This window comes from Pelophylax lessonae (assembly GCF_965119305.1).
Source record: "Pelophylax lessonae genome assembly, chromosome: 1".
NCBI lineage: Eukaryota > Metazoa > Chordata > Amphibia > Anura > Ranidae > Pelophylax > Pelophylax lessonae.
Genome location: NC_138768.1, coordinates 842,039,292 through 842,066,438, shown reverse-complemented (window position 1 = coordinate 842,066,438; position 27,147 = coordinate 842,039,292). Strand labels below are relative to the sequence as shown.

Below are 27,147 nucleotides of genomic sequence, written 5' to 3'. Positions count from 1 at the left end.
ATGTAAATCTGTGTAAACAAAGTTGTGCTAAGGTGGGTGGCTGTTGATCAGCTATTCCTGAATAGAGCACTGGAGTGTGAGAGAAAAAAGGTGGGAAGCCAGGATCAGAGCCTGCACCTTAAAAACCCTTAGGATGTAGCTGGGGCATAGTCCCAGGAACTATATACATGCTGTTATTACAATTTTTGTTACAGGAGACATCCCTCCTCCGGGTGCAGTTTGATCCCCCTGGGGTGCCTGGAGGGATAGGCTTCTCGTCTCTGCATAAGACTTTAGTTCATGCGTCAAACTTCTTATGTAGCAGTCATGTTCCTTTGTTCATTCACCAATTTATGCTCTGCGATTGTTTATCATATTGTAATCCCTTTTTCACTTAATAAAAATTATTGAAACTAAAAAACCCGTAAGCCAGGACCAGCTAAGAATCAATCCATATATGGGCAGGCTGGTTATACTGAAGTCAATGCATTGATCGTCTAGAGTACAATCAGCCTGTCTGATTTTTTTTTTTTCATGCAATCACCATCAGCAGCTATAGCTAGAAACACTGATCATTGTATTCTGCCTTCAAGGAAGGCTCCCCGACAGCAGAACACAACAGTGCTGTGGAAGGTATTCCCCCATCAACAGTCATTGAGTCCACCCGTGCCGTGAAGGCAAAGCGTTCTCAGATTGAACAAAGTGGAGAAGCGTGTTCTTTGAATGGCACCTGTGCCAAGCAAGAAGCCTCCTGTGTTCACTAAGCAGCAGGGCAGCCACTCAGCACAAGACCCAGAAGCAAGCGGTAATCACTGTAGTAGCGCTACCTACTACAGTGATTTCTGGATTTCATGGGGATCAGCCAGGTCTGGCGCATACATACTTACATTGATCCAAGCTGTACCAATGTAACGATGCAAAAATAGCCATATCTGAAATTCAGCTTTAATATCAGAAAGTACCCTGGGATGCCTGGGATAGGTTCAGTAAGAAATGCTGCAAGGGTTCACCTTAACATGTAAGGTGTATAAAAATATTTGGAGCCCCTTCCAACTTTTTTTTTTAAATAAGAGAATCTCATAAGGTGTGGAAGATGATACTTTGGTGTCCACATCCCCACTAGCAAAGTGATGATGAGCCTGGGAACATTATCAAGAAGAGGGATGGGACAAGGTATTGTCTTGAAAAGGACCTTGAAACGGAGATAAATGTTGATAATGCCCATGAGTTCCATTTGTTCAACGTTTCTATATTGATTATCTCCCTAATATTGGTCTCCCAGGCTTTTATATAAGAGAGCTTGGTGGAGTTTGTCAAGAGTGGCGAGTAGTCTGTAGAGACTTCTCTCCTCTGGCCAATAACCTGGCAGCACCATTTTTCATATAAGTGAGGGAAGGTTATTCTCCCAGCTTTATGTGTAGGCCACTGAGGAAATGTGTGATTTTGCGAGATCAAAACATTTTTGTCACGGTACGAGATGCGCAAATTGGTATAAAAAGGACACAAAATTCTCAAAGGTGCAGTTTGAGAAGCATGTTTATTGCGGATTAGGTAGCGCTGGGTTGGGGCCTGGAGCTTAAAGGTTCCAAAGTGTCTTGGGTGAGAAAGAACCTTCAATCATGTGTCCAGGCTTTGCTTGACTCCTGCAGCCTGTCTAAGGGTACAGGGGTGCAGGATCTTTATAAGCCAGGCTTGTGGACAGCTCAGTGCAGTAGGAGTTGCTGCTGATCGGACACACAGCCGGTGTGTCAGGATAGAGGTGACCTACTGGGGAGACAAGACTTCATGTTGGAGAGGTTTCCTTACCCATGGGACTGGGAGAGTTGGGACAGCAAAGCGGGTCAGTAGAGGACCAAGAGAGCTGAGGCAACCAGAGAGTCCAGGAGGGAGATCTGTGAGTCTCCAAAGTGGGAGAGCCCGGGTGCTGGGAGAACCCTATCCAGTGAGATCAGGAGTGGAGCCTGAGTAGTAAGATGCTGGGAGCACAGAGTGAGTGAGTCAGAGTAGTCCTTGGTCGGGGGGACCAAACAGAGCAGCGGTGCTGGTGACTGAAAAGCCAAGTGGCTTGGTATTTTCAGTTACTTGTTCTACAGTGAGAAACTGTAACCCCTGCATTGGTAACCTGTTTTTGTTGAACTAGAACTTTGTTTTTCTGTTTAATAAAAGTGGGTTACCAGTCCCTTAAAAATAGTTTGAGCAGGATAGATATCTGTGGGAGGCAGCGGCTTGGGCTTTGTTCCAGGCTCGACTGCTTATACTTAAGCAATGGATTACACAAGAACCCCCGACGTGTAAGATGTGGTTGGAACAGTTAGGTTCCACTCTACGCATGGTAAAATGTATATACCAACACAGAGGATCCCCGTCCAAGTTTATGAAAATTTGGGGGGTTTGGTTGAACTCACCTGGCATGGCTCCCACAGACTTGATACTAGACCGTTTGTTGCTTTAACCACTGCTGGCCCTGGAGGGCTCTTCCTGCTTGCTTTAGGGTTGCTACTTTCTTTATTTTGGTTTGGCTGCAAATCCTGCTAGGTTGTATATTTTTATGCTATTTTACGTTTACCAATGCATTTGTAATAACCGGCTGAGATCTGTAAACCAAAATGTGGCTTAATTTACGATCTTTTTGATTGTGCTTTATACGTTTCTGTGAGCGAATTATCAATAAACTTTTCTTCTTGATTTAAAGAAAAAAATAGTATGAACTTACAGAAACTCACATCATAAAATGCATCTACCACTAGAGCTAAACATCCCCAGATCACAACCTCTGCAAAGTTTCTAAGCAATATTTTGAAGAAACTACAGTATACCAGTGGATCTGATGAAGTGCCCAATGCAGATAAAACCTTTGTTGAGGCACCATTGTGGGTTGGAGCCTTGAATAATGGATGGGTTGTTGAAGGAAGGGGATAAAGGTGTGCAATTTGCATTGTTTACTGAGGCTGTCCTCAAGGGACAGTGAATAGGATAGCAAAGAGGCCAAGATATAAGGTCGATGTTTAGAAGGTAGCCACGTCAACAGATGAATAGGAGTGTTAGGAGTAGCTACAGAAAGTCTTGCTTGCTTTTCTACAGCATAAACTGTCAGAAACCAGGAAGGAAAATTAGAAAACAAATATATAGGATGAAAAAAGAAGACAAGGGGTTCCTGTATTTACCATCTGCTTCCAACTAACTGCCATGTAAATACAGAAAACATACAATACACATACATACAAATAAAATACAATAAACACAAGACATACTGAACACACTAATCTCCTATATACAACAGCTTACCTAAAAACTTGACTCTCCCAACTATATGGTAAATGTTACCACGGAAGGGGAAAGGTTTAACGGATGACTTTATGGCTGCAAAGAAAGAAGGAAGAGAATGTAAAGAATGCATCAAACAATGTAAAAGTTAATTTAGAAAAACAAAGTGGAACTGTTATCATTTGGTAAAATAAATGAGCATTAAAACAAGCCCTTGTTGACCTCTCTGTAGCTGAAACCACTGTGATGTAATTCATCTTCAAAGATTACAACAGTAAGAGTCCATTTACACCAATGCACTGCAATAGCATCCCAACCCACCTTCCCAGCACCTATATGGCAGTGCAAAAAAGCACTAACTTGTGTCGCAGTGCTCTGCTGAAAATGCAGCATGCATAATGAATATGTTAAATTTCATTTTTTTTTTCTTCTGGGAAAAATTAAGGGAAAAAAAAAATTTAAATCAAAATTACCTGAATAACAAAAAAATGCCAAACAAACCAACCAAAAATAAAATGCAGCATACATGATTTGTGGGTCCAATATGATGCATGCCCAAATAAATGGGCTGCTGCAACGCACAGCAGCGGAACAAACTAATATATATAGGCCCTAAAACTTTCAGTTTAATTTCAGTAGCTCAGTTCATTTTGCTCCCCCTCTCAGCAGTGATTTGATAACCTGCAAGCCTCCTAATGTAAACACAGAGCAGAGGCACTAATCGAATCGGCTTTTGATTTACCGATATTGCCGAAATTTCGGGAAAGTGCATGTACCAGGGTGATGCCAGCAGCTAGAGGCATCACCCAGTACCGGTATCCATAGCCAATGGTCGGCTGTCTTGTAATGACAACCGATGTGGCTGAGAAGCCGCTCAGCTGTCATTACAAGGAGCGGGTGGGGACGCCCCGGGGACGTCCCCCCCGCGGCTCGCTCGGGTTTCCTGTCCCACTGGGAGACCCGGGCATACTACCTTCACCGCCTGACCGGGTCTCCATCTGCACTGCCGCCGTCTGACCGAGTCTCCATTTCTTTGAATTCGGCGCAACTGAGTACCCGGAAGTGATGTCATGTCATGACATCATTTCCGGGTACTGGCAGCGCCAAATTCAAAATCTTACAGCATTCAAAGCAGCCAAACTTGGCGTTTTTAATGCTTTAAGTGCAGAGGAGGGGTTTAGGGTCTTTTAGACCCCCAGATCCCTCCACCACAGTACCTGTAGACATTAAAAAAAAAAAAAAAAATGTAATGTCCGAAAATATCGGCAGATATCATCCGATACCGATATCCGATGACCAAAATATCGGTATCGGTAGTAAAAAAAAACAATATCGGTCGATCACTACTTTTCACTTTTTCTTTGAACAATGACTACGTTTTTCTTGTTTCTGGAACTTGGTTTAGGTACTAATTAACAATGCACTAGCCTGACATGCAGTTTTACCACTGAGGGGGAGGCCTCCTCTCCTGAGGGTGGCACTGCTTCTCCCCTTCGGTGTTTATAATACGCCTCAGAGTGGCACCGGTGTTGGTGGTGTGCTGGGGATTTTTGGAGGTACTTTCTGCCCCCCGCCCGCAGCATTTGGGCTGTCCAGACTACTCTGTTGTTAATCTAGCACTCCCATTGGTATTTGCTGGCCTAGTGCTAGCTACTAGGCTTTCTTGTCAATAATTTTCTTTTTTTCTCTTATATAAATACTAGTTGGAGACAGAATCATAGGGGCTACCCTCGATCCCCAATGGGGAGAGCCCCAATGTTATTCTGTGCTATACGGTGCTATACAACCGTTGTTCCTCCTTTTATTCACTTGTGTACTACGTGTACTTCACATTTTATACTTGTCCTTTAAACCTATGATTTTGCTTTACTGGAAATGTTGATATGACATGTTATTTGGTCTTGAATAAAGATTATAATAAATAAAATAAAAGCACATCTAGGATTTACCTTTACATCTGGTCATGAACCGAGCCTTTTCCAGCGGCTGGCTGAACCACACACTGATACGATCCATCTTTGGAGACAGGGGTCCTGCTAAAAATCGACCGTCGTGCCTGAACAAGAAAACAAGAACATTTTTACCATGTTAATGTGTATTTAAATCCTAATGAAAATGTTTTTATTCGCGCTCTTTTTATACAACTGAAGGTCCACAAGTGCAAAAAAAAAAAAAAAACCCCACAAAAAACAACTTGTTGATTCTGCCAGAAATCCAGTGAGCTCATAACTTCCTATACTCTCTCTGTACTGTTCCTGTACTGCGCTCTGCTTGTTATCAGTTAATAAGCTTATTAGCTCTTTTGGTAGACTACAGAACACCTCCCTCCAATGTTATGGAAATTTGTTTGGGGTGTTTATGCAGTCTTAACAAATTTTCTGTCCTACGATGACAACACTGCGAATCCATAGATATAGTATGACACTGAAATGTCTAACAAAGATATTCTCCAGCAAAGAGTTAATGCTGAAAAACAATAGTAAATGCCAAACTGCAGTATTAACATACCAGCAAATTGTTCCTATCTGCAGATGGCAAGTAATGCGTATCAATAACAGGGAGGTGGACAGTGCAATCAACGTGAGATCTGAGTCATTTGCGCTACATGCATAGAACACACAGCTGGGGTGACAAACACATTTCAGGAAAATTGAATATTGGATAATGATTCTTTGTATTTTCAGTGCTAGACTACCAGTCTGATATGACCATTTGAAAAAAGTTTCTGTATGTAAAGGAGTGCTCCAGACAGCCATAAAAATACCAAAAATATGTAGCAGAAAATAAATTGGCCTAAAATGTTAAAAAATTTCTATTTTAAATTTTTATTTGGGAATGTTATATAGCAAAATGTGAAAAATATTGTTTTTATTTTTTCAGAATTGCCGCTCTTTTTTTTGTTTATAGCGCAAAAAATAAAAATCGCACAGGTGATCAAATACCATCAAAAGAAAGCTCTATTTGTTGGAAAAAAATGGACATCAATTTTATTTAAGTACTGCGTCGCACGACACCGCAATTGTCCGTTAAAGTAACGCAGTGCCGAATTGCAAAATATGGCCTGGTCATTAAGGGGGAAAATCTAGCGGTCCAGAAATGGTTAAAGCATAAATAAATGCAAAACGTTTTATTTAGTTTTGGATAGAGAGGGATTAGAGCCCCTGTCAGTTCTTATTGTGGTCTGTGCCCCGTCAGGGAGATTAATCCTCTCCATTTATCCTGCAGCTTCCTTTGGGGGGCACTCGAGCCAAATCACAGCTCCATGTATTCATTCAGACACGGAGCTGCAGTTCAGTCCCGCCCCCTCTCTCTCCTGAGTGGCTAGCTGACTTTGACTGACAGCAACGGGAGCCAATGGCGCCGCAGCTGTGTCTTAACCAATGAGGAGTGGAGTCCCGGATGGCTAAGACAGTCATGGACATGGCTGGATTGTGAGAGGGTTCAGGACAGCATGGGGGGCAGAGGGGAGCTGCTGCACACAGAAGGTTTATTATCTTAACCACTTACGGACCGTCCACCGTGTATTTACGTCGGTCCTTTGACATTAGATACTGGGGTTATGGCTGCAGATAGCTGCCATAACTCTGGTATTGTTTTATTAAATGGCGGACAGTCTGCATTAACATAAGGGTGGTCCCAGCGGCAGATTCGCCATGGAATTATCTTTATGGGTGGCGGAGGAGAGGTGCGCCATTCCCCCCCCCCCCCCGGTCGTTTTCCCCGCTTTCTGGAGCTGTCGACAGCAGGGAAAAAGATCCGGTCTGCTGAGGCAGGAAGTCGGGTGATGGCAACATGGCCCCCACTCTACTCTATGGCCTTGGAGGACCAGAGCGACATCATATGTCGCTTCCTAGCAACGGCCTTAAAGAGCCCATTTTTTGTTTTCAAAAAAAAAAATGCCTTTTTTTTCTGTTTTTGTTTTTTAGTGTAGATGTGAGATCGGAGGTCTTTTTGACCCCATATCTCACATTAAAGAGGTCCTGTCGTGCTTATTTATATTACAAGGGATGTTTACATTACATTACAAAATAAAAATTTAAAGCGCCCTGTCCCCGTTGGCTCACGCGCAGAAGCGAACGCATACGCAAGTCGCGCCCACATATGTAAACGGTGTTAAAACCACACATATGAGGTATTGCCGTGATTGTTAGAGAAATAATGGGAGCCCTAGACCTCCTATGTGACCTGTAGAATTATTTAAAATGTCACCTAAGGGGAATTTTACTGTTTTTTTATTTTTTTCAACTCAAAAAGGTGTATTTTTTTTTTTTAAAAAATTGCGTTTTTAAGACCACTGCGCAAATACTGTGCGATAAAAAATATTGCAACGATCTCCATTTTATTCTCTAGGATCTCTGCTAAAAAAAATACATATATAATGTTTGGGGGTTCTAAGTGATTTTCTAGCAAAAGAAAAAACTGATTTTAACTTGTAAACAACAAGTGTCAGAAAAAGGCCCGGTCCAGAAGTGGTGAATGCATTAAGATAAAACCCCCCCCCCCCCCCCAAAAAAAAAAAAACCTTCTGCCTTTACAACTCCTTTAACCCTTAGTAAACAAGCACATATTAGAAAGTGCCTTCTTGGAGTTCAGCTTTAAATTGAATTTACAATTTATGGCCAACCTTAAGGCATAATTAAAGGCATAACTTTTTTTTTTTTTTTCAAACCTGGGCCTTAAGTGGACTGCACTATAAAGTGCACATGCTCTGATTGGCTGGCCTGGATGCAAAGTGCGCATGCTCTGATTGGCCGGCCTGGATGGAACATGAGTCAATGGAGGAGAGGAAGGTTCCTTTTCAATGGAGACCTTCAAACAGCATGTGACAAGACAGTCAAGGGCAGGCTGAGCCAGATCCTTTCACTGTATATCAGTGTTGAGGAATATCCATTCCATAGTAATAGGATTATAGAGAGTACAAAGGGTTAATGGGCAGCATAGCTATCTGATTTACAGTTCTACACTGACCTAAAAGTGGGTCCGCTGTTCGGCCCAGTTATTACCAGGCCATGGACCGGTACCGGTCCGCAGCCCGGGGGGTTAGGGCCCCCGTTTTTACATGAAGACTGTATACCTCACACAGCTGTCACCAGCAATCAGTACCGGTCTAATGGGCTTAGTCAGAGAACGGATCAGAACATCAAAGGGAATGCCTGATCTGTCAGAGTAATATCGCAGTATTCGGATTTCCTTTCACTTACCAGCCCGGGTACATCAAATATCGAGTTCTTAACATTTGAGGGCTTGAAAAGCTGCTTTCAGAAAGGACCAGCTCGATGTCCTCGTTTCTGCCGAGGAAAGGAAAGGCAAAAAAAAAAAAAAGAGTCATTTTAGGATACTCAGCTTCTAAATGGAACATTTTATTACATCCTGGAAAACGAATGCAAGAAATGGTGAGAGTAAAGGGATCAGCGTCCTCGATTGACAATCTAACTTTAATGAGCAGGAAACGTATGACATGGGGCGCTGAGGGCATCTGTATCATAATAAACATTAAACAGCATAAAATTATACACTGAATTCAAAACTAAAAGCAAAGTGTTAAGTTAACACGGCCAGCATTCATTGCTACTGCGCCACTATAAGGCGTCCATCACAATGCGAATACAGTAATCCCCCGCTACGTCGCGGTTCAGTTTTTGCGGTCCCGGTAATTCGCGTTTTTTTTTGTAATGTTATTTTACTATATAAATCATTAAAAATGAAATATTTTTGTGTTTTCCATAGCTCTTGCTATGTCTCTCAGTATCTTTTATGTGTTTAAATGAGTTTCTATTGTTTTAAAAGTGTGTTTAAAGACCTTAAAATGCTTTTACACGTACAGTGACAGTAAAATAAACATGCCTACAATGCATTTTAATAGGGTTTTTCTATTTCGCGGAATTTCACTTTTCGCGGCTGGGTCCGGAACGTAACCCCCGCAATGGAGGGGGGTTTACTGTATGTGTCTACACCGGATCCTTGGATTCTTGCGGCTGGGGTGACAGGTTAATGGTTTATTTTTTTTTATCGATTAAAAAAAATGAAAAGTAAATGAACAGACGAGAAATCCAAATCAATATTTGGTGTTATCACCCTTTGCCTTCAAACCAGCATCAATTCTTCTAGGTAGACTTGCACACAGTTTTTGAAGGAACTCGGCAGGTAGGTTGTTCCAAACATCTTGGAGAACTAAACACAGATCTTCTGTGGACATAGGCTGCCTTATATCCTTCTGTCTCTTCATGTAATCCCTGACAGACTCCATTATGTTGAGATCAGGGCTCTGTGAGGCCAAACCATCACTTCCAGGATTTGACATTGGCTGTATGTTTGGGGTCATTGTCCTGCTGCAGAATACATTTGGGGCCAATCACACACCTCCCTGATGGTATGACATGATGGATAAGTATCTGCCTGTATTTCTCAGCATTGAGGACACCATTTGTCCTGACCAAATCTCCAACTCTATTTGCAAAAATGCAGCCCCAAAATTGCAAGGAACCTCCACCATGCTTCACTGTTGTCTGCAGACAATCATTTATGTACCGCTCTCCAGCCCTTTACCAACAAACTGCCTCCTGCTAGGGCCAAATATTTCACATTTTTACTCATCAGTCCAGAGCACCTGCATCCAATTTCTTATGTTTTCATGCATTGGGCGTGGAAACAAGGCTTACGACTCAACTGATTGGGTCCACGAAACATGTTGAGTCTACGATGCTTCGATATAGCTCATTATTCCCTCATTATTTGCTTTATTGATACTACGAACATACTTTACTACTGTAATATTTTATTGACATACTTACCTTGTTGGTTTTATGAATGTGAAATTGGGGACTCCTCTACTAGCCTATGTAACTGATTATGCATATTTCATATGTTATGTTTCATACCTGTATGTACAATAAATGTGTGACTTTTCCTGCCAGCTTAGCCATGTCCCTCATTCAAAGTCCCAACCCTTCTTCTTTTTGCATTCGATTAGGGATGGGGGCGCATGGCCAATCCCACCGTGCGCTTCATTTAAAGTCCCAAACCTCCCCGCCTTGTATGATACGACTCAACCATGCACATAAAACATAGGGGGTACAAAAACATGGCACCAGGTGCTCTTTACTGATGACATGAGACAGTTTGTTTTTGGAAGGGCTGGAGAGCAGTGTGCAGGCAACCATGAAGCATGGCGAAGGTTCTTTGCAAGACCTAAATGCGTGTTTAGTCTAGGGATGTGGGGATAAGTTGCAATACCTTTTTTTCTGGCTGCAGCAGGCTTCCTCAATCCATGTAACTGGTCCAAAAATGCTTCCTTTCTAAGGTTCTCCCAGCCAAGGACACATACTTACCTTTTTCATGTACAAGGTGGGGTTAATAGCCCTGCACTGTACCTGGTGACACTGAGGGTCTGTCCACAGCCTGGAGCTTTGGGTAGAGACAGGGCTGGAGCTTATCGGACCAAAAGATAGGGTAAGTAGTACACTTTATCCCTGCCCCCCAAGACTTTGGAGGGTGCTGCAAGGGTAGATTTTAATTTATGGTGTTGCGCTTTAAGTCCACCATCCCTCTGCTCACTGGGTTGCTGATTTTACAACTCCTATTCCCACAGGTTAAGAAATGACATGAACCCTCCTAGCTGGATGGAGGAGTGATGATTAGCAGATGACATCTTAGTCTGAATGCTCCTCACCTGGTGATCACACCTTTCTCAGCCAAGATGAAGGCAGCACCAGGATTCACCGTCCGCAGTAGTTTCTGCAGGAGGACCAGGGACGGATGCCTCTGCTCACAAGTCAGACTGGTCAGCGCTATAGCACTCACGATGCCTGCAATATAGAAGAACAGATTAGAGGACTTTAGAATAGATAGTGGCCCTGATTTGACACAATGGGGTTGATTTACTATAACCTGAGAGTGCAAAATCTGGTGCAGCTCTGCATAGTAGCCAATCGGCTTCTAATTTCAGTTTGTTCAATTAAAACTTCAGTTTGTTCATTTAAGCTTTGACAATAAAACCTGGAAGCCGATTGGTTTCTATGTAGAGCTGCACTAGATTTTGCACTTTCCAGCTTTAGTAAATCAACCTCATTGTCTGCAGGAAGAACCATTTAATACAATACCAATTCATCCAATATCTGTTTTATCTACCATCTAATAAAGCACTTTTTGGATTCAATTTTCTCATTTTCTACACATTACCATATCACGATGATCATGTTGCACACAGAAATTAGTATGTGCGCTCCCTAGGGGTTTGCTGTATATCAAGAAGTGAAAAGAGCATCCTTACTAAACGGCTGCGGGAAGGAAATCAGTTACAATTACAGTAAAATCTTGGATTGAGAGTAACTTGGTTTAAGAGCGCTTTGCAAGACAAGCAACATTTTTAAATACATTTTGACTTTGATTAACAAGCGATGTCTTGAGTATAAACGGGAAGAGTGGTCCCTCTAAGTGTAGCAATATGGTTACATTTAATGAAGGTACAACATTTAGCAACTCACATGGTTGATGATTAAAACAGGCACATCTAAGTATGCAGGCATCCGGGGTAAAGCTGTCCACATAGACCAGGGGTGGCGAACACGCGGCTCTCGAGCCGCATGCGGCTCCCGGCCAAACTGAATGCGGCTCTTTGGTTATCATTATTATTTGGTATACTGTGGCTCTAGTAGTCTTTGCCAAGTTTGGATGCTGCGGGACCTCTGAGGAGAGATCTCCAAGCGCGTAGTCCCGCCCCCAGGCTGCGACATCACGTCTCCCATCTCCCAACACTGCACGGGCCAGAGAGCGTGGGGACCCGTGTGTCTCCCTCCCGCCTCAGCTGCCTGTCACGTGTCTGAGTGACTGACGAGAGCTCAGCTCAGCCGAGACAGCCGCCCGCTGACATCTTCCCCTGCGCATATCAACAGCAGCAGGTGAGGAGGGGGGGTCTCTGATGGGGGACATTTATGTGTGTGGGGGTCTCTGATGGGGGACATTTATGTGTGTGGGGGTCTCTGATAAGGACATTGTTGTGCAGGGGTCTCTGATGGGGGACATTTATGTGTGTGGGGGTCTCTGATGGGGGACATTTATGTGTGTGGGGGTCTCTGATAAGGACATTGTTGTGCAGGGGTCTCTGATGGGGGACATTTATGTGTGTGGGGGTCTCTGATGGGGGACATTTATGTGTGTGGGGGTCTCTGATAAGGACATTATTGTGCAGGGGTCTCTGATGGGGGACATGTATGTGTGTGGGGGTCTCTGATGGGGGACATTTATGTGTGTGGGGGTCTCTGATGGGGGACATTTATGTGTGTGGGGGTCTCTGATGGGGGACATTTATGTGTGTGGGAGTCTCTGATAAGGACATTATTGTGCAGGGGTCTCTGATGGGGGACATTTATGTGTGTGGGGGTCTCTGATGGGGTACATTTATGTGTGTGGGGGTCTCTGATGGGGTACATTTATGTGTGTGGGGGTCTCTGATGGAGGACATTTATGTGTGTGGGGGTCTCTGATAAGGACATTGTTGTGCAGGGGTCTCTGATGGGGGACATTTATGTGTGTGGGGGTCTCTGATGGGGGACATTTATGTGTGTGGGGGTCTCTGATAAGGACATTGTTGTGCAGGGGTCTCTGATGGGGGACATTTATGTGTGTGGGGGTCTCTGATGGGGGACATTTATGTGTGTGGGGGTCTCTGATGGGGGACATTTATGTGTGTGGGGGTCTCTGATAAGGACATTATTGTGCAGGGGTCTCTGATGGGGGACATTTATGTGTGTGGGGGTCTCTGATGGGGGACATTTATGTGTGTGGGGGTCTCTGATAAGGACATTATTGTGCAGGGGTCTCTGATGGGGGACATTTATGTGTGTGGGGGTCTCTGATGGGGGACATTTATGTGTGTGGGGGTTTCTGATGGGAGACATTTATGTGTGTGGGGGTCTCTGATAAGGACATTATTGTGCAGGGGTCTCTAAAGGGGGACATTTATGTGTGTGGGGGTCTCTGATGGGGGACATTTATGTGTGTGGGGGTCTCTGATAAGGACATTATTGTGCAGGGGTCTCTGATGGGGGACATTTATGTGTGTGGGGGTCTCTGATGGGGGACATTTATGTGTGTTTGTCTGTTTTGGCAGGTCACTGCGTGGTGTGGCTCTCTGACTCTCACAGTTTAAAATTTTGGCTCCTTTTGTCGAACTTGTTCGCCACCCCTGACATAGACCATCCTCCACACCACCATCAACATCATCCCTTCCACGCTGCGCTCCTTGAGCGCTTTAAGACTAGCTTTCAGATCTCTCTACTGCAGAGTAGTCTTCTGGTCACGACTGCAGACTGCCGGTGGTGAGAAGGACAGTCTATGTGGACAGCTTTACCCCGGATGCCTGTATACTGCCTCTTTTAATCATCAACCATGTGAGTTGTTAAATATTGTACCTTTATTAAATGTAACCATATTGCTACACTTAGAGGGACCTCTCTTCTCTTTTATACTCTCTAGCTGCTGCTGGATTCGGGTTCTAATCCCCTTGTAGAGGCGCCATTTGTGGGTGGACATTTTATGGTTACACAACCTATCACATTGCTATAATCCTTTTATACGGACTATAAAACGAAGAACTTATGAATAAATGGTTGTGGAACGAATCATCTGAGTTTCCATTATTTATTATGAGGAAATTCGCTTTGATATAAGAGTGCTTTGGATTACAAGCATGTTTCTGGAACGAATTATGCTCACAATCCAATCCAAGGTTTTACTGTATATAAAAGATAACCTGTACGGAGAAAAAATATGCCACTGCCGAGCTCCTTCTGAAAAGGCTGCTTTTCTGGCTGTCTCTGGATTCAATATTTTATTTTAACTTTATATGAGGCGCTGAGCCACCATGCAGCAAGTGAACTCCTGATCTGCATACTTGTTCTAGGTCAGAGTATTAACGCCAGGGATCAGCATGACAGCCAAGAAATTAGCCACATCAGAAGGTGGTCAGCAATGGCAGCCAGCATTGCTTCTTTTGGCACAAGGTTCTTTTAGGGCCCTTTCACACTGGAATGTTCCATTATGGTGGTAGTTCTTTGTTTTTAATTACTCCAGGAAATTAACCTTAAAGTAGTTGTAAACCTCTGCATAAACCCAATGAAGTGACAAGCCTCAGGTGATAGGAGGATTTGTTTTATCTCTCTATTTAAGTTGTACCCAATTATCTGTGGAGCTCTCTTCTTTACAATCGCTCAAAGCATACAGACCAAAGGCTATTTCTCAGCTCCAGAAAGCAGATGGTGGGGATCTGACACTACACACTGTAGAGCACAGGGAGGAGAGCAGAGTGTAATCCGAGACTTGAGAGGAGGGAATGGACCAGTGGCGGCTGGTACTCCATGGGCCGGGGGAGGCAGACCGACCGCACCATACACCCCCCCCCGGACCACACCAGGCCACACACCATCCCCCCCCGGACCACAGCGAGACAGGAGAGGAGAGGATAGGACAGGACAGGCAGGACCCCCCCCCACCCCACTCACTCACCATGCCTAGATGCAGCAGCAGGCGCGCGGCGGCTTCTTCTCCCTGTCTTCTGCATCTCCTCCTCCATGCCCAATGCCATGGCTTCTCCTTTCGGCCAATCGGGAAACGGGTCTCAAAACCCGCTTCCTGAATGGAAAGGAGGAGGATCCGTGTGACAATAGCGAATTTTCATTTGCTATTGTCACACAACTGGGTGGGCTCGGGGCGCACTGCTCTGCGCCCCAATCCCACCCTTTTTTATAGCCTGTGAGAGCCTCTGGCTCTAATCACATGGTTAAAAAAAAAAAAGCCCCATTAAACTCCATGCGTCCAGTGTCCCGCATGTAGATTAGGGGGCCGGACGCATGGATAGGGGGGGTGGTGCCCTTGTGCCCCATATGACCAGCCGCCACTGGAATGGACACTTTTCCTCCACTTTACACAGTCTCATAGGGAAATATGCACAGCTAAGGCTGTCAATCACCCTCTGTGTGCTGAAGGGGGACAGGGCTGGTCCCCTGGGATTCTGTGGTGTCCCCATAATCTGTCCGAAGTGACTCAAGCAGATAGAGCGAAGCAGGATCAGAAAGAAACCACACTAGGTGCTTTGGATTAACGTAGGTGCATACTATAAAAGGATATGCTTTGCTCATTTTTAATTTCACAGGCTTACAACTACTTTAAGTTTTACGTTTTTTTTTTATTAAATTAGCACCAGGAACAGTATTTATATAGACTGAAAAGTGTGCCTTGCACTGATGGCTGCTCTGTTCATTGCAATTCCCATTACTCTGACCCCCCCTCCCCCCTTTCCCCCTCCAGATAGTCCGCAGCATGGGAAGATTGCAGCTTAATATGAGCCACTGGACCTGGCACTAAAAAGAAGGACTATGCCCACCCTTCCCACCACCCTCCTCCATTCATAAAAGCCATTTATTAATAGGGAAGGCAGGCCTTTCAATAGAGACCCTTTCATCTCACTATTCCCATCCTAATAGACAAAAACCTACAAAGTCAGTTTAGATGAAACCTTGCAAATGTAATCATAATAAAGAGATAAAGAATACCTTGTGCACACTGTTCCAGGAACTTGGGGAAATAAAACCTTCAGGAAGAAGAAAAACAATAAGTTAACACGTGTGTATGACAAATGCAAAGAATCTAAAGGCAAAAAAAATATATTCAGACTTTACAGGTATAACACACGGGTCACAAATATATAAAATCATTCGATTTTTTATATGAATCCTGGAATATAACATTTGGGACAAGACATTAAAAGGTTACAAGTTGGTACTTCAATTGCACTAAAAACACTGTTATGTAGGACACGCTTGACACTACTAAGTACTTTTTTAACCCATCAGAGATAAAATGTAATAGTACATAGTTTTCAATTCCACGCCCAATGGCGAAGCGACATTCCATCTCAACGCATTTCATGGAGTTGGTTGGCTTCTACAGGATGGAGAAGGAAATTGGTGGTAAAATGTTGTGCTGCCTGTACATATGCTACAACCAGTACCAGCTTAAAGCGGCTGCACATTTTTTTTTTTCATACCTGCAAAGGCATAATGTGCTAGTATGCATTGCATACTAGCATATTATGTGAATCTTACCTGAAAAGGAAGCCTTCATTGCTGGAGACAGCTTCCATCTTCACCTGTTTTGCTTCAGGGTTTGCGGACTCCAGCTCTGTGACTGGCCAAAGCCGCGTTGATGTCACAGGGCTCTGAAGGAACAGCCTGGGTGGCGGTGTCTTCAGAGCAATGCACCAGTCATGTCACTTGCTGCATGTACAGTAATTGTCTCCAAAATGGTGCACATGTTGGAGATATTTAAACTACCTATAGGTGAGCCTTATTCTAGGCTTACCTATAGGTAAAATTTAAAGACAGAGGTTTTCCCCCTTAATGACCAGGCTATTTTTTGCGATTCAGCAATGCGTTAATTTAACTGACAATTGCGCGGTCGTGCGACGCTGTACCCAAATAAAATTGATGCCCTTTTTTTCCCCACAAATAGAGCTTTCTTTTGGTGGTATTTGATCACCTCTGCGATTTTTATTTGTTGCGCTAAAAAAGAGCAACAATTCTGAAAAAAAAAAAACAATATTTTTTACTTTCTGCTATATAACATTCCCAATTAAAAAATTCATTTTAGGCCAATTTGTATTCTGCTACATATTTTTTGTAAAAAAAAAAAAAATCCCAATTAGTGTATTTTGATTGGTTTGCGCAAAAGTTATTGCATCTACAAACAAGGGGAAAGATTTATGTCATTTTTATTTATTTATTTATTTATTAGTATTGGCGGCGATCAGCGATTTTTAGCGGGACTTCGACATTGCGGCGGACAGATCGGACCCCTAACTGACATTTTTGGATAGGCCAGTGACATTACACTAAAAAAATATGCACTGTTACGGTACTGACACTGGCAGGGAAGGGGTTAACACCAAGGGCGATCAAAGGGTTAAATGTGTCCCTAGGGGGTGCTTTCTAACTGCGTGGGGGATGGACTTATGGAGTGAACACATAGATCTTTGTTCCTAAATAGGAGGAACACAGGATTCTTGTGTTCATTGCTGACAGAACAATGGTTTGCCGTGTTTACAATGGCAGACCACCTTTCTGTCTCTACAGGGAGCGATCGCGGGTGTCTGGCGGCAATCGTGGCCGCCGAACCCGCAGATCAGCTTACCCTGCGGTGAATGGGCACGCGTGCCCCGACTCACGGTCCTGCGAAGCGACGTACAGTTAGGTTGTTTCGCGGGACAGAGCTGACCTGCCGCAGTATATTGTCAGAATATTTATACTGCTCTGAATATAACAGTGTCTAATTATGTCAATAAGCAAAGATCTGTGAGGTAGGAGAATCTCAACTTATTTCCACAAATCAATATGTAGCGAATTCTTTTTAATTGATTAATTTCTTTTTAAAAGCATATACCAATCTTAGTGAAAACAGTCTAGAGTAAGGAATATATATAAGAATATTTATTCACAAGACATGTATTCACAATATATGATCAAAATGGAAATGACACAAAAAGATAACTCTTCATAAAATACAAATTTAAAACAATAATTGCAATGTGATATGTAGCTCAATCATGAAAGCAAAAATAAAACAAAATGAAAGCAAGATTACCTTTTCTCCAGGTATAGCATAAAGCAGGGATCCTCAAACTACGGCCCTTCAGCTGTTGCAAAACTACACCTCCCATGAGGCATTGTAAAACTCTGACATTCACAGACATGACTAGGCATGATGGGAATTGTAGTTCCCGAACAACTGTAGGGCCATAGTTTGAAGACCCCTGGCATAAACCATAGGTAAGTGTTCTAAATAATCAGACCACAATTGTCTGCGAATTGCGTAGCCGAAAGTCATTCCACTGCAGATGGAGCGAGAATAAGCTATGCAAAACGGAAGACTTAAAATTGCAAATAATGCACTAAATCTGATATTAATAAAAATGTATAAAAACAAAAATCAGCTTTTTAGGAGAAAAATCTACTATGGTTTATACGGCTGGGATTGTAATCTCATTACCCTTAAATATGCAATATAAAACATATAAGGAAGGAAATAAACAATATTGAATAAAATCAAAGAACACAGTACTGCTGGTGGTTGGCAAGTGGATAAACACCCCCAGGTGGACAAAGGGGCAATCAGAGGCGATGTCAACCATGAAAACCTCACAACTCATAATATATCCTTAACTGCCACTAATCTGCAGCCCAACATTTATTCCTAGCGTAGGAAATTACTGGAGCTGGAGCCTCCCGGCCACCTGTTTCTTTACATTGTAGTAGTCATGACCCTGTTACAGAGGACACTCATGGGGTCTGAAATGACCTCCTCTGAATATAGATATCCTGGTAAAGTCAGTACTCAATCCTCCATTTATTAAGACCTTATATTGCCAACATCCAAAGTAAACACCCGTAACCACTACTCCTTAGCAAAGGTAAATGCAGATCTCCAGAAACAGGTCACCGGTGCTGCTGCCCTATGGATGCTACATAGGGGATTAGGTTCTCCAGTCTTCGGGTGGATCCGACCCATGGATCCAAGGCTGAAAAAGTGACCGATCCCCGCTGAGCAAAAACGGAGTCAGTCGGGCGCACTGCCCGTGTGAAAGGGGCCTACAATTGTGCAAGACTAAAGCCTGGTACACACTACATTTTTTCTTACTGGTTGCATTGAAAAAAAAACGGCCAGCTCCGGTCTAAGACCCTGTACCAATCATCCGACATTAATGCAGTGATCTCCCCTGCTGAGCGGTTGTGTTCCGACTGGGGGACGGCACTCCTTCAGAACACTTAGATCAGCGCTCTCTGCCATTGGCTGAGAGCTCTGATTGGGAGTCGGTCGGCTGCTGGTTTTTGGCCGGCTTCTGTTGGACAGGAAGACATATACATGGGCTGAATTGTGGCCATTTTTTTTTTTTTTCACAGCCGATGTTTACCGATATTTGGCCCGTGTTTACCCAGGTTAACCACTTCATCCCTGGAAGGTTTTACCCCCCTTCATGACTAGGCCATTTTTTGCAATACAGCACTGCGTTAATTTAACTGACAAGTGCGCGGTCGTGCGATGCTGTACCCAAAAAAAATGTATGTCCTTTTTTCACCAAAAATAAAGCTCTCTTGGTGGTATTTGATCACCTCTGCATTTTTTATTTTTTTGCACTATAAACAAAAAAAAAAAAGAGCGACAATTTTGAAAAAAAACAAAAATTTTTTTACTTTATGCTGTAAAACATTCCCAATAAAAAAATTAAAAAAATCAAATTATTTAATCAATTAAGGTCAATGTGTATTCGGTTTTTGGTAAAAAAAAATCCCAATAAGTGTATATTGATTGGTTTGCGCAAAAGTTATCGCGTCTACAAACTAGGGGAAAGATTTATGGAACTTTTATTTATTTATTTACAAGCAATGGCGGCAATCGGCAATTTTTAGTGGGACTGCGACATTGCGGCGGACAAATTGGACACCTGACAATTTTTGGGGAATACTTCTTTTTGTTTCTTTTTTAGACTTCTGTTATTATTGTAAATGTGTGGGTGTGCACTTGAGTGGCTATCTGTATATTAGACACTGCAATCCATATCCTTACTGAACAAAAAGGAAAAAAAATCAAGTCATTAAATAAGTGTACCGACTGGTCTGACCACACGTGTAACCAGGGGCACTGCTCAGGGACCCCAAGTGCAAGAGGGGGGCCCATGATCAAAAAAAAGGGTGGGAAATGGGGGGGGGGTGCACTGGTGATTTGGCTGCTCATGCTGCTCTTCTTTGACAGGAGTAACTGCTTCTGCTGGAGAGAGAATTCAGCTTTCTTCTCCCTCCTGCAGGGGGCGGAAGAGGACCAGCACTGAGACTGAGAACTTGCCTCAGTCTCAGCACGGGAAAGGAGGGAGGAGCTGCCTTCATTGTATGTGGGAACAGTATTTGTGAACTTTGAGTACAAGGATGAAGGGGGGGCACAATTCTGATGAATGGGAACCCTGTGATAGATGGGGACATCTGATGTGAATGGGGACACTGTGATACAGACACCTGATGTATATGGGGACACTGTGATACAGACACCTGATGTATATGGGGACCCTGTGATACAGACACCTGATGTATATGGGGACTGTGATACAGACACCTGATGTATATGGACCCTGTAATACAGACACCTGATGTATATGGGGACCCTGTGATACAGACACCTGATGTATATGGGGACACTGTGATACAGACACCTGATGTATATGGGGACACTGTGATACAGACACCTGATGTATATGGGGACACTGTGATACAGACACCTGCTGTATATGGGGACCCTGTAATACAGACACCTGATGTATATGGGGACCCTGTGATACAGACACCTGATGTATATGGGGACCCTGTGATACAGACACCTGATGTATATGGGGACCCTGTGATACAGACACCTGATGTATATGGGGACCCTGTGATACAGACACCTGATGTATATGGGGACCCTGTGATACAGACACCTGATGTATATGGGGACCCTGTGATACAGACACCTGATGTATATGGACACTGTGATGGGGGAACCTGATGTAAGGGAACACTGTGATGGGGATACCTGATGTGGGCAGGTAGGGGTGGGCCCCAGTGCATTACATTGTCCAGGACCCCATAATGCTACTTAGATGGCACTGCGTGTGACAAGAGGAGCTGCAAGAACACCGTCAGTGAGCAGCAGTAGCACTACAATAGCAGAAAAGAACAAGTAAGCTCTCATGCAAGCCATAAAGACTGGCACGTCTAGTGGCAGAAAAAATGGATTTTTGTAAGAACTTACCGTAAAATCCTTTTCTCTTAAGCTCATTGACAGACGCAGTCCTCTTTGATTAATATCAAATTGGGTTATACTGCCCTACAGGAGTAGGACACTAGGCAGAAGAAAACGTTCTGGCCACACCTTAGGGGCAGTCCCAGAGGGTATATCCTCTCTCTCTCTGCTACAGGATGTCAGTTATGTCACAAAGCAGTGTCAGAGAATTTAACCCAAACCAACTCAAAAATAGAGGGGCGGGTACTGCGTCTGTCAATGAGCTTAAGAGAAAAGGATTTTACCTGATGTATATGGGGACACTGTGATACAGACACCTGATGTATATGGGGACCCTGTGATACACAGACACCTGATGTATATGGGGACCCTGTGATACACAGACACCTGATGAATATGGGGACCCTGTGATACAGACACCTGATGTATATGGGGACTGTGATACAGACACCTGATGTATATGGACACTGTGATACAGACACCTGATGTATATGGGGACACTGTGATACAGACACTTGATGTACATGGGGACACTGTGATACAGACACCTGATGTATATGGGGACACTGTGATACAGACACCTGATGTATATGGGGACACTGTGATACAGACACCTGATGTATATGGGGACCCTGTGATACAGACACCTGCTGTATATGGGGACCCTGTAATACAGACACCTGATGTATATGGGGACCCTGTGATACAGACACCTGATGTATATGGGGACCCTGTGATATAGACACCTGATGTATATGGGGACACTGTGATACAGACACCTGATGTATATGGGGACCCTGTGATACAGACACATGATGTATATGGGGACCCTGTGATACAGACACCTGATGTATATGGGGACCCTGTGATACAGACACCTGATGTATATGGGGACCCTGTGATACAGACACCTGATGTATATGGGGACACTGTGATACAGACACTTGATGTACATGGGGACACTGTGATACAGACACCTGATGTGAATGGGGACACTGTGATACAGATACCTGATGTATATGGGGTCCCTGTGATACAGACACCTGATGTATATGGGGACACTGTGATACAGACACCTGATGTATATGGGGACCCTGTGATACAGACACCTGATGTATATGGGGACACTGTGATACAGACACCTGATGTATATGGGGACACTGTGATACAGACACCTGCTGTATATGGGGACCCTGTAATACAGACACCTGATGTATATGGGGACCCTGTGATACAGACACCTGATGTATATGGGGACCCTGTGATACACAGACACCTGATGAATATGGGGACCCTGTGATACAGACACCTGATGTATATGGGGACTGTGATACAGACACCTGATGTATATGGACACTGTGATACAGACACCTGATGTATATGGGGACACTGTGATACAGACACTTGATGTACATGGGGACACTGTGATACAGACACCTGATGTATATGGGGACACTGTGATACAGACACCTGATGTATATGGGGACACTGTGATACAGACACCTGATGTATATGGGGACCCTGTGATACAGACACCTGCTGTATATGGGGACCCTGTAATACAGACACCTGATGTATATGGGGACCCTGTGATACAGACACCTGATGTATATGGGGACCCTGTGATATAGACACCTGATGTATATGGGGACACTGTGATACAGACACCTGATGTATATGGGGACCCTGTGATACAGACACATGATGTATATGGGGACCCTGTGATACAGACACCTGATGTATATGGGGACCCTGTGATACAGACACCTGATGTATATGGGGACACTGTGATACAGACACTTGATGTACATGGGGACACTGTGATACAGACACCTGATGTATATGGGGACACTGTGATACAGACACCTGATGTGAATGGGGACACTGTGATACAGATACCTGATGTATATGGGGTCCCTGTGATACAGACACCTGATGTATATGGGGACACTGTGATACAGACACCTGATGTATATGGGGACCCTGTGATACAGACACCTGATGTATATGGGGACACTGTGATACAGACACCTGATGTATATGGGGACACTGTGATACAGACACCTGCTGTATATGGGGACCCTGTAATACAGACACCTGATGTATATGGGGACCCTGTGATACAGACACCTGATGTATATGGGGACCCTGTGATACAGACACCTGATGTATATGGGGACCCTGTGATACAGACACCTGATGTATATGGGGACCCTGTGATACAGACACCTGATGTATATGGGGACCCTGTTATACAGACACCTGATGTATATGGGGACCCTGTGATACAGACACCTGATGTATATGGGGACCCTGTGATACAGACACCTGATGTATATGGACACTGTGATGGGGGAACCTGATGTAAGGGAACACTGTGATGGGGATACCTGATGTGGGCAGGTAGGGGTGGGCCCCAGTGCATTACATTGTCCAGGACCCCATAATGCTACTTAGATGGCACTGCGTGTGACAAGAGGAGCTGCAAGAACACCGTCAGTGAGCAGCTGTAGCACTACAATAGCAGAAAAGAACAAGTAAGCTCTCATGCAAGCCATAAAGACTGGCACGTCTAGTGGCAGAAAAAATGGATTTTTGTAAGAACTTACCGTAAAATCCTTTTCTCTTAAGCTCATTGACAGACGCAGTCCTCTTTGATTAATATCAAATTGGGTTATACTGCCCTACAGGAGTAGGACACTAGGCAGAAGAAAACGTTCTGGCCACACCTTAGGGGCAGTCCCAGAGGGTATATCCTCTCTCTCTCTGCTACAGGATGTCAGTTATGTCACAAAGCAGTGTCAGAGAATTTAACCCAAACCAACTCAAAAATAGAGGGGCGGGTACTGCGTCTGTCAATGAGCTTAAGAGAAAAGGATTTTACGGTAAGTTCTTACAAAAATCCATTTTTCTCTGTCGCTCATTGACAGACGCAGTCCTCTTTGATTAATATCAAATTGGGACGTCCCAAAGCAGTGCCACAAATGAGGGGTGGGATTAACAGAAATCAAAATCCAATCCAGAAGGCCCAACCGGTGCCAACTAGAAGTTTTAAAGGCTCATCAGACAAAAGGATGAGACTCAACCGAAAACCCAACAGAAAAAAACCCTCGAGGTAGACCACCGGTCTCCTCAAATAGCGGCCTGCAGAACCTTGCGGCCAAAAGAGGCATCCGCCGATGCCATCACATCAACTTTATAAAATTTTGCAAAGGTATGAACCGACGACCAGGTAGCCGCCTTGCAAACCTGAAGCACTGACGCCTGATGGCGAAAGGCCCATGAAGCACTAAGCGCCCGAGTGGAGTGCACCTTAACAGGGAACGGAGGCTCCCGACCCTTAATAGAATAAGCCTGTACCGCCGTCTGTCTGATCCATTTGGAGATAGTCGCGGCAGATGCAGGCAACCCCTTTTTAGGGCCATCCGTGATCACAAAAAGTGAATCCGTCTTACGAAATGAATCCGTAGTATTCAAGTATACCCTGATCGCCCGAACCACATCCAAGGAATGCAACGTGAATTTCCGAGGATGACTGGGCTTAGGACACAGGGAAGGCAATACAATGTCCTCATTCAAATGAAACTCTGAAATCACCTTAGGGAGGAAGGATGGATTCGGACGAAGAACAACCTTATCCCTATGAACCACCAGATATGGGGAACGACAGGATAATGCGGCCAGTTCTGATACCCTGCGTGCAGAAGTGATAGCCACCAAGAAGGCCACCTTCTGGGATAAAGTAAGCAAGGGAATCTCCCTGATATTTTCAAAGGGAGGTTTCTGAAGAACCGACAGCACCAAATTCAGATCCCAGGGCGGTAAGGGTGCGCGCACCGGCGGAGCCAGGTGCCGCACTCCCTGGATGAAACTCCTCATTAAGGAATGAGTAGCCAGAGGCTTCTGAAAGAAGATTGCTAACGCTGAAACCTGACCCTTGATGGTGCTCAAGGACAGTTTCTGCTCAACCCCCTTTTGCAGAAAGGCCAATATTCGGGCCACCGAGTAAGAACGTGGAGGGAACCCAAGGGATTCACACCACGCGATATAAGACTTCCATGTGCGATGATAGACTTTTCTGGAAGTCGCTTTCCTTGCTTTAATTAGAGTAGGAATAACTGAAGTTGACAACCCTTTGTCCTTCAGCACCTGGGTCTCAATAGCCAGGCCGTTAAAGCCAGCGATCGTAAAGCAGGATGGAAGATCGGTCCCTGCGACAGCAGATCCTCCCTGAGAGGAAGTCGCCAAGGAATGTCTGCGACCAGCCTGACCAGGTCGGCGTACCAAGCCCGACGAGGCCAGTCCGGAGCTACCAGGATAACTGGAATTCCCTCCACCTCTATCCTGCGAAGAAGTTTCGGCAGCAACTTGAGAGGAGGGAAGGCATACAATAGCTGATACTGCCCCCACGGGGCGACCAGCGCGTCTGCTAGAGGATCACGGGAGCGAGCTACAAACCTCCGCACTTTCGTGTTGAGCCGAGATGCCAACAGGTCCACATTCGGGGTGCCCCAACGAAGGCACAGTTGGTGGAATACCTCTGGATGAAGAGACCATTCCCCTTGATCCAGAATCTGACGGCTGAGATAATCTGCCTGCCAATTCTCCACCCTCGGAATGAATACCGCGGAGAGAGCTGGAACAAACCATTCCGCCCAACGAAGAATGCTGGCCACTTATATGGCCGCCAGGACACTCTTGGTGCCCCCCTGGTGATTGACGTAAGCCACTGCTGTGGCATTGTCCGACTGGATTCGCACCGGGCTGCCCCGGAGCTGCTCGGTCCAGTGAATCAGACAAAGTCTGATCGCTCTCAGTTCCAATACATTTATCGGTAACCTGGAGCAGTTAATTTGCCAAGAATTCCTCCCCACCCGGATAGACTGGCATCCGTGGTGACAATCGTCCAGTATATTGGAAGAAATTACTTCCCCTGGCTGAGCATCGGAGACCGAAGCCACCAGACCAGAGACTCCCTGGTCCGCTCGCTCAGTCGGATCCGATTGTCCAGGGAATCGGGATTCCGGTTCCATTTGAGAAGAATCTCCTTTTGAAGGATTCGGGTATGGGACTGGGCAAATGGTACTGCCTCGAAGGAAGCCACCATCAGACCCAGGACCCTCATGCAAGTCCGAAGGGAAGGCCAGTTGACGGACAGTAACAACTGAATCGTTGATTGAATCTTCCGGAGTTTCTCCGCAGGGAGAAACACTTTTGCCCTGGATGTGTCTAAAATTAGACCCAGATATTTTTTCAGCCTCCTGGTGGGAACCAGAGATGACTTCTGCAGGTTCACCAGCCACCCGAACTCTTGCAAAGAGATCATGGTGATCTCCAAGTTTAGCAACAGAGTCTGCGGAGACTCTGCACGAAGCAGAAGATCGTCTAGGTAACCTAGAATCGATATGCCCCGCTGTCGCAACAGCGCCAAAACTGGGGCTAACACCTTTGTGAAGACCTGGGGAGCCGAGGCGAGACCAAAGGGTAACGCCGCAAACTGATAATGGTTCTCTTCTACGGAAAAACGCAGGAAACGCTGATGTCCTGCGTAAATGGGAATGTGAAGATAGGCATCCTTGATGTCTATGGACGCCAGAAAATCCCCCTGATGTAGGGAGGCCGCTACTGTGCGAATGGACTCCATTTTGAATTTTTGTACCCCGACAAAAAGATTGAGTGCTCTTAAGTCCAGAATTGGACGCACCTTGCCCTCTTTTCTGGGTATTGTGAATAGGTTCGAATAGAACCCCTGAAAACGCTCTGTCCAAGGAACGTGGACCACCACTCCTTGTTGCATCAAATCCATTACTGCCCCCCGCAAAGCTTCTAAGCGATCCGGGGATAGTCAGATATTGGAAGGGAAGAATCGCACCGGTGGAAGTGATCGAAACTCGATCTTGTATCCCGACCGTATGACTTCGCAAACCCATTTGTCCGGGATTCTGGAAAGCCATGGATCCGGAAACCGGTGAAGACGTCCCCCCACCCCAGCTATGGGTGGGGGCGCACCTTCAGGCTTTAGTAGTCTTATCTTCAGCTCTGGAAGAGCCGGACTTTTGTTTACCCGACCAGCGCCCCTTGAAT

At 44.7% G+C, this 27,147-nt stretch overlaps 1 protein-coding gene across 1 annotated transcript in view; it reads right to left on the bottom strand.

Annotated features, from left to right (window-relative positions):
• Positions 1–27,147, bottom strand: part of DNAAF9 (dynein axonemal assembly factor 9) — a 230,639-nt gene that overhangs the window by 25,567 nt on the left and 177,925 nt on the right. The window contains exons 29-33 of the mRNA XM_082269118.1: positions 15,792–15,829; positions 10,913–11,048; positions 8,445–8,531; positions 5,193–5,299; positions 3,265–3,339 (exon numbers count right to left, since the gene is read on the bottom strand). Coding sequence (XP_082125244.1) covers positions 3,265–3,339; positions 5,193–5,299; positions 8,445–8,531; positions 10,913–11,048; positions 15,792–15,829 — 443 coding nt within the window. The remainder of the gene's footprint in view (positions 1–3,264; positions 3,340–5,192; positions 5,300–8,444; positions 8,532–10,912; positions 11,049–15,791; positions 15,830–27,147) is intronic.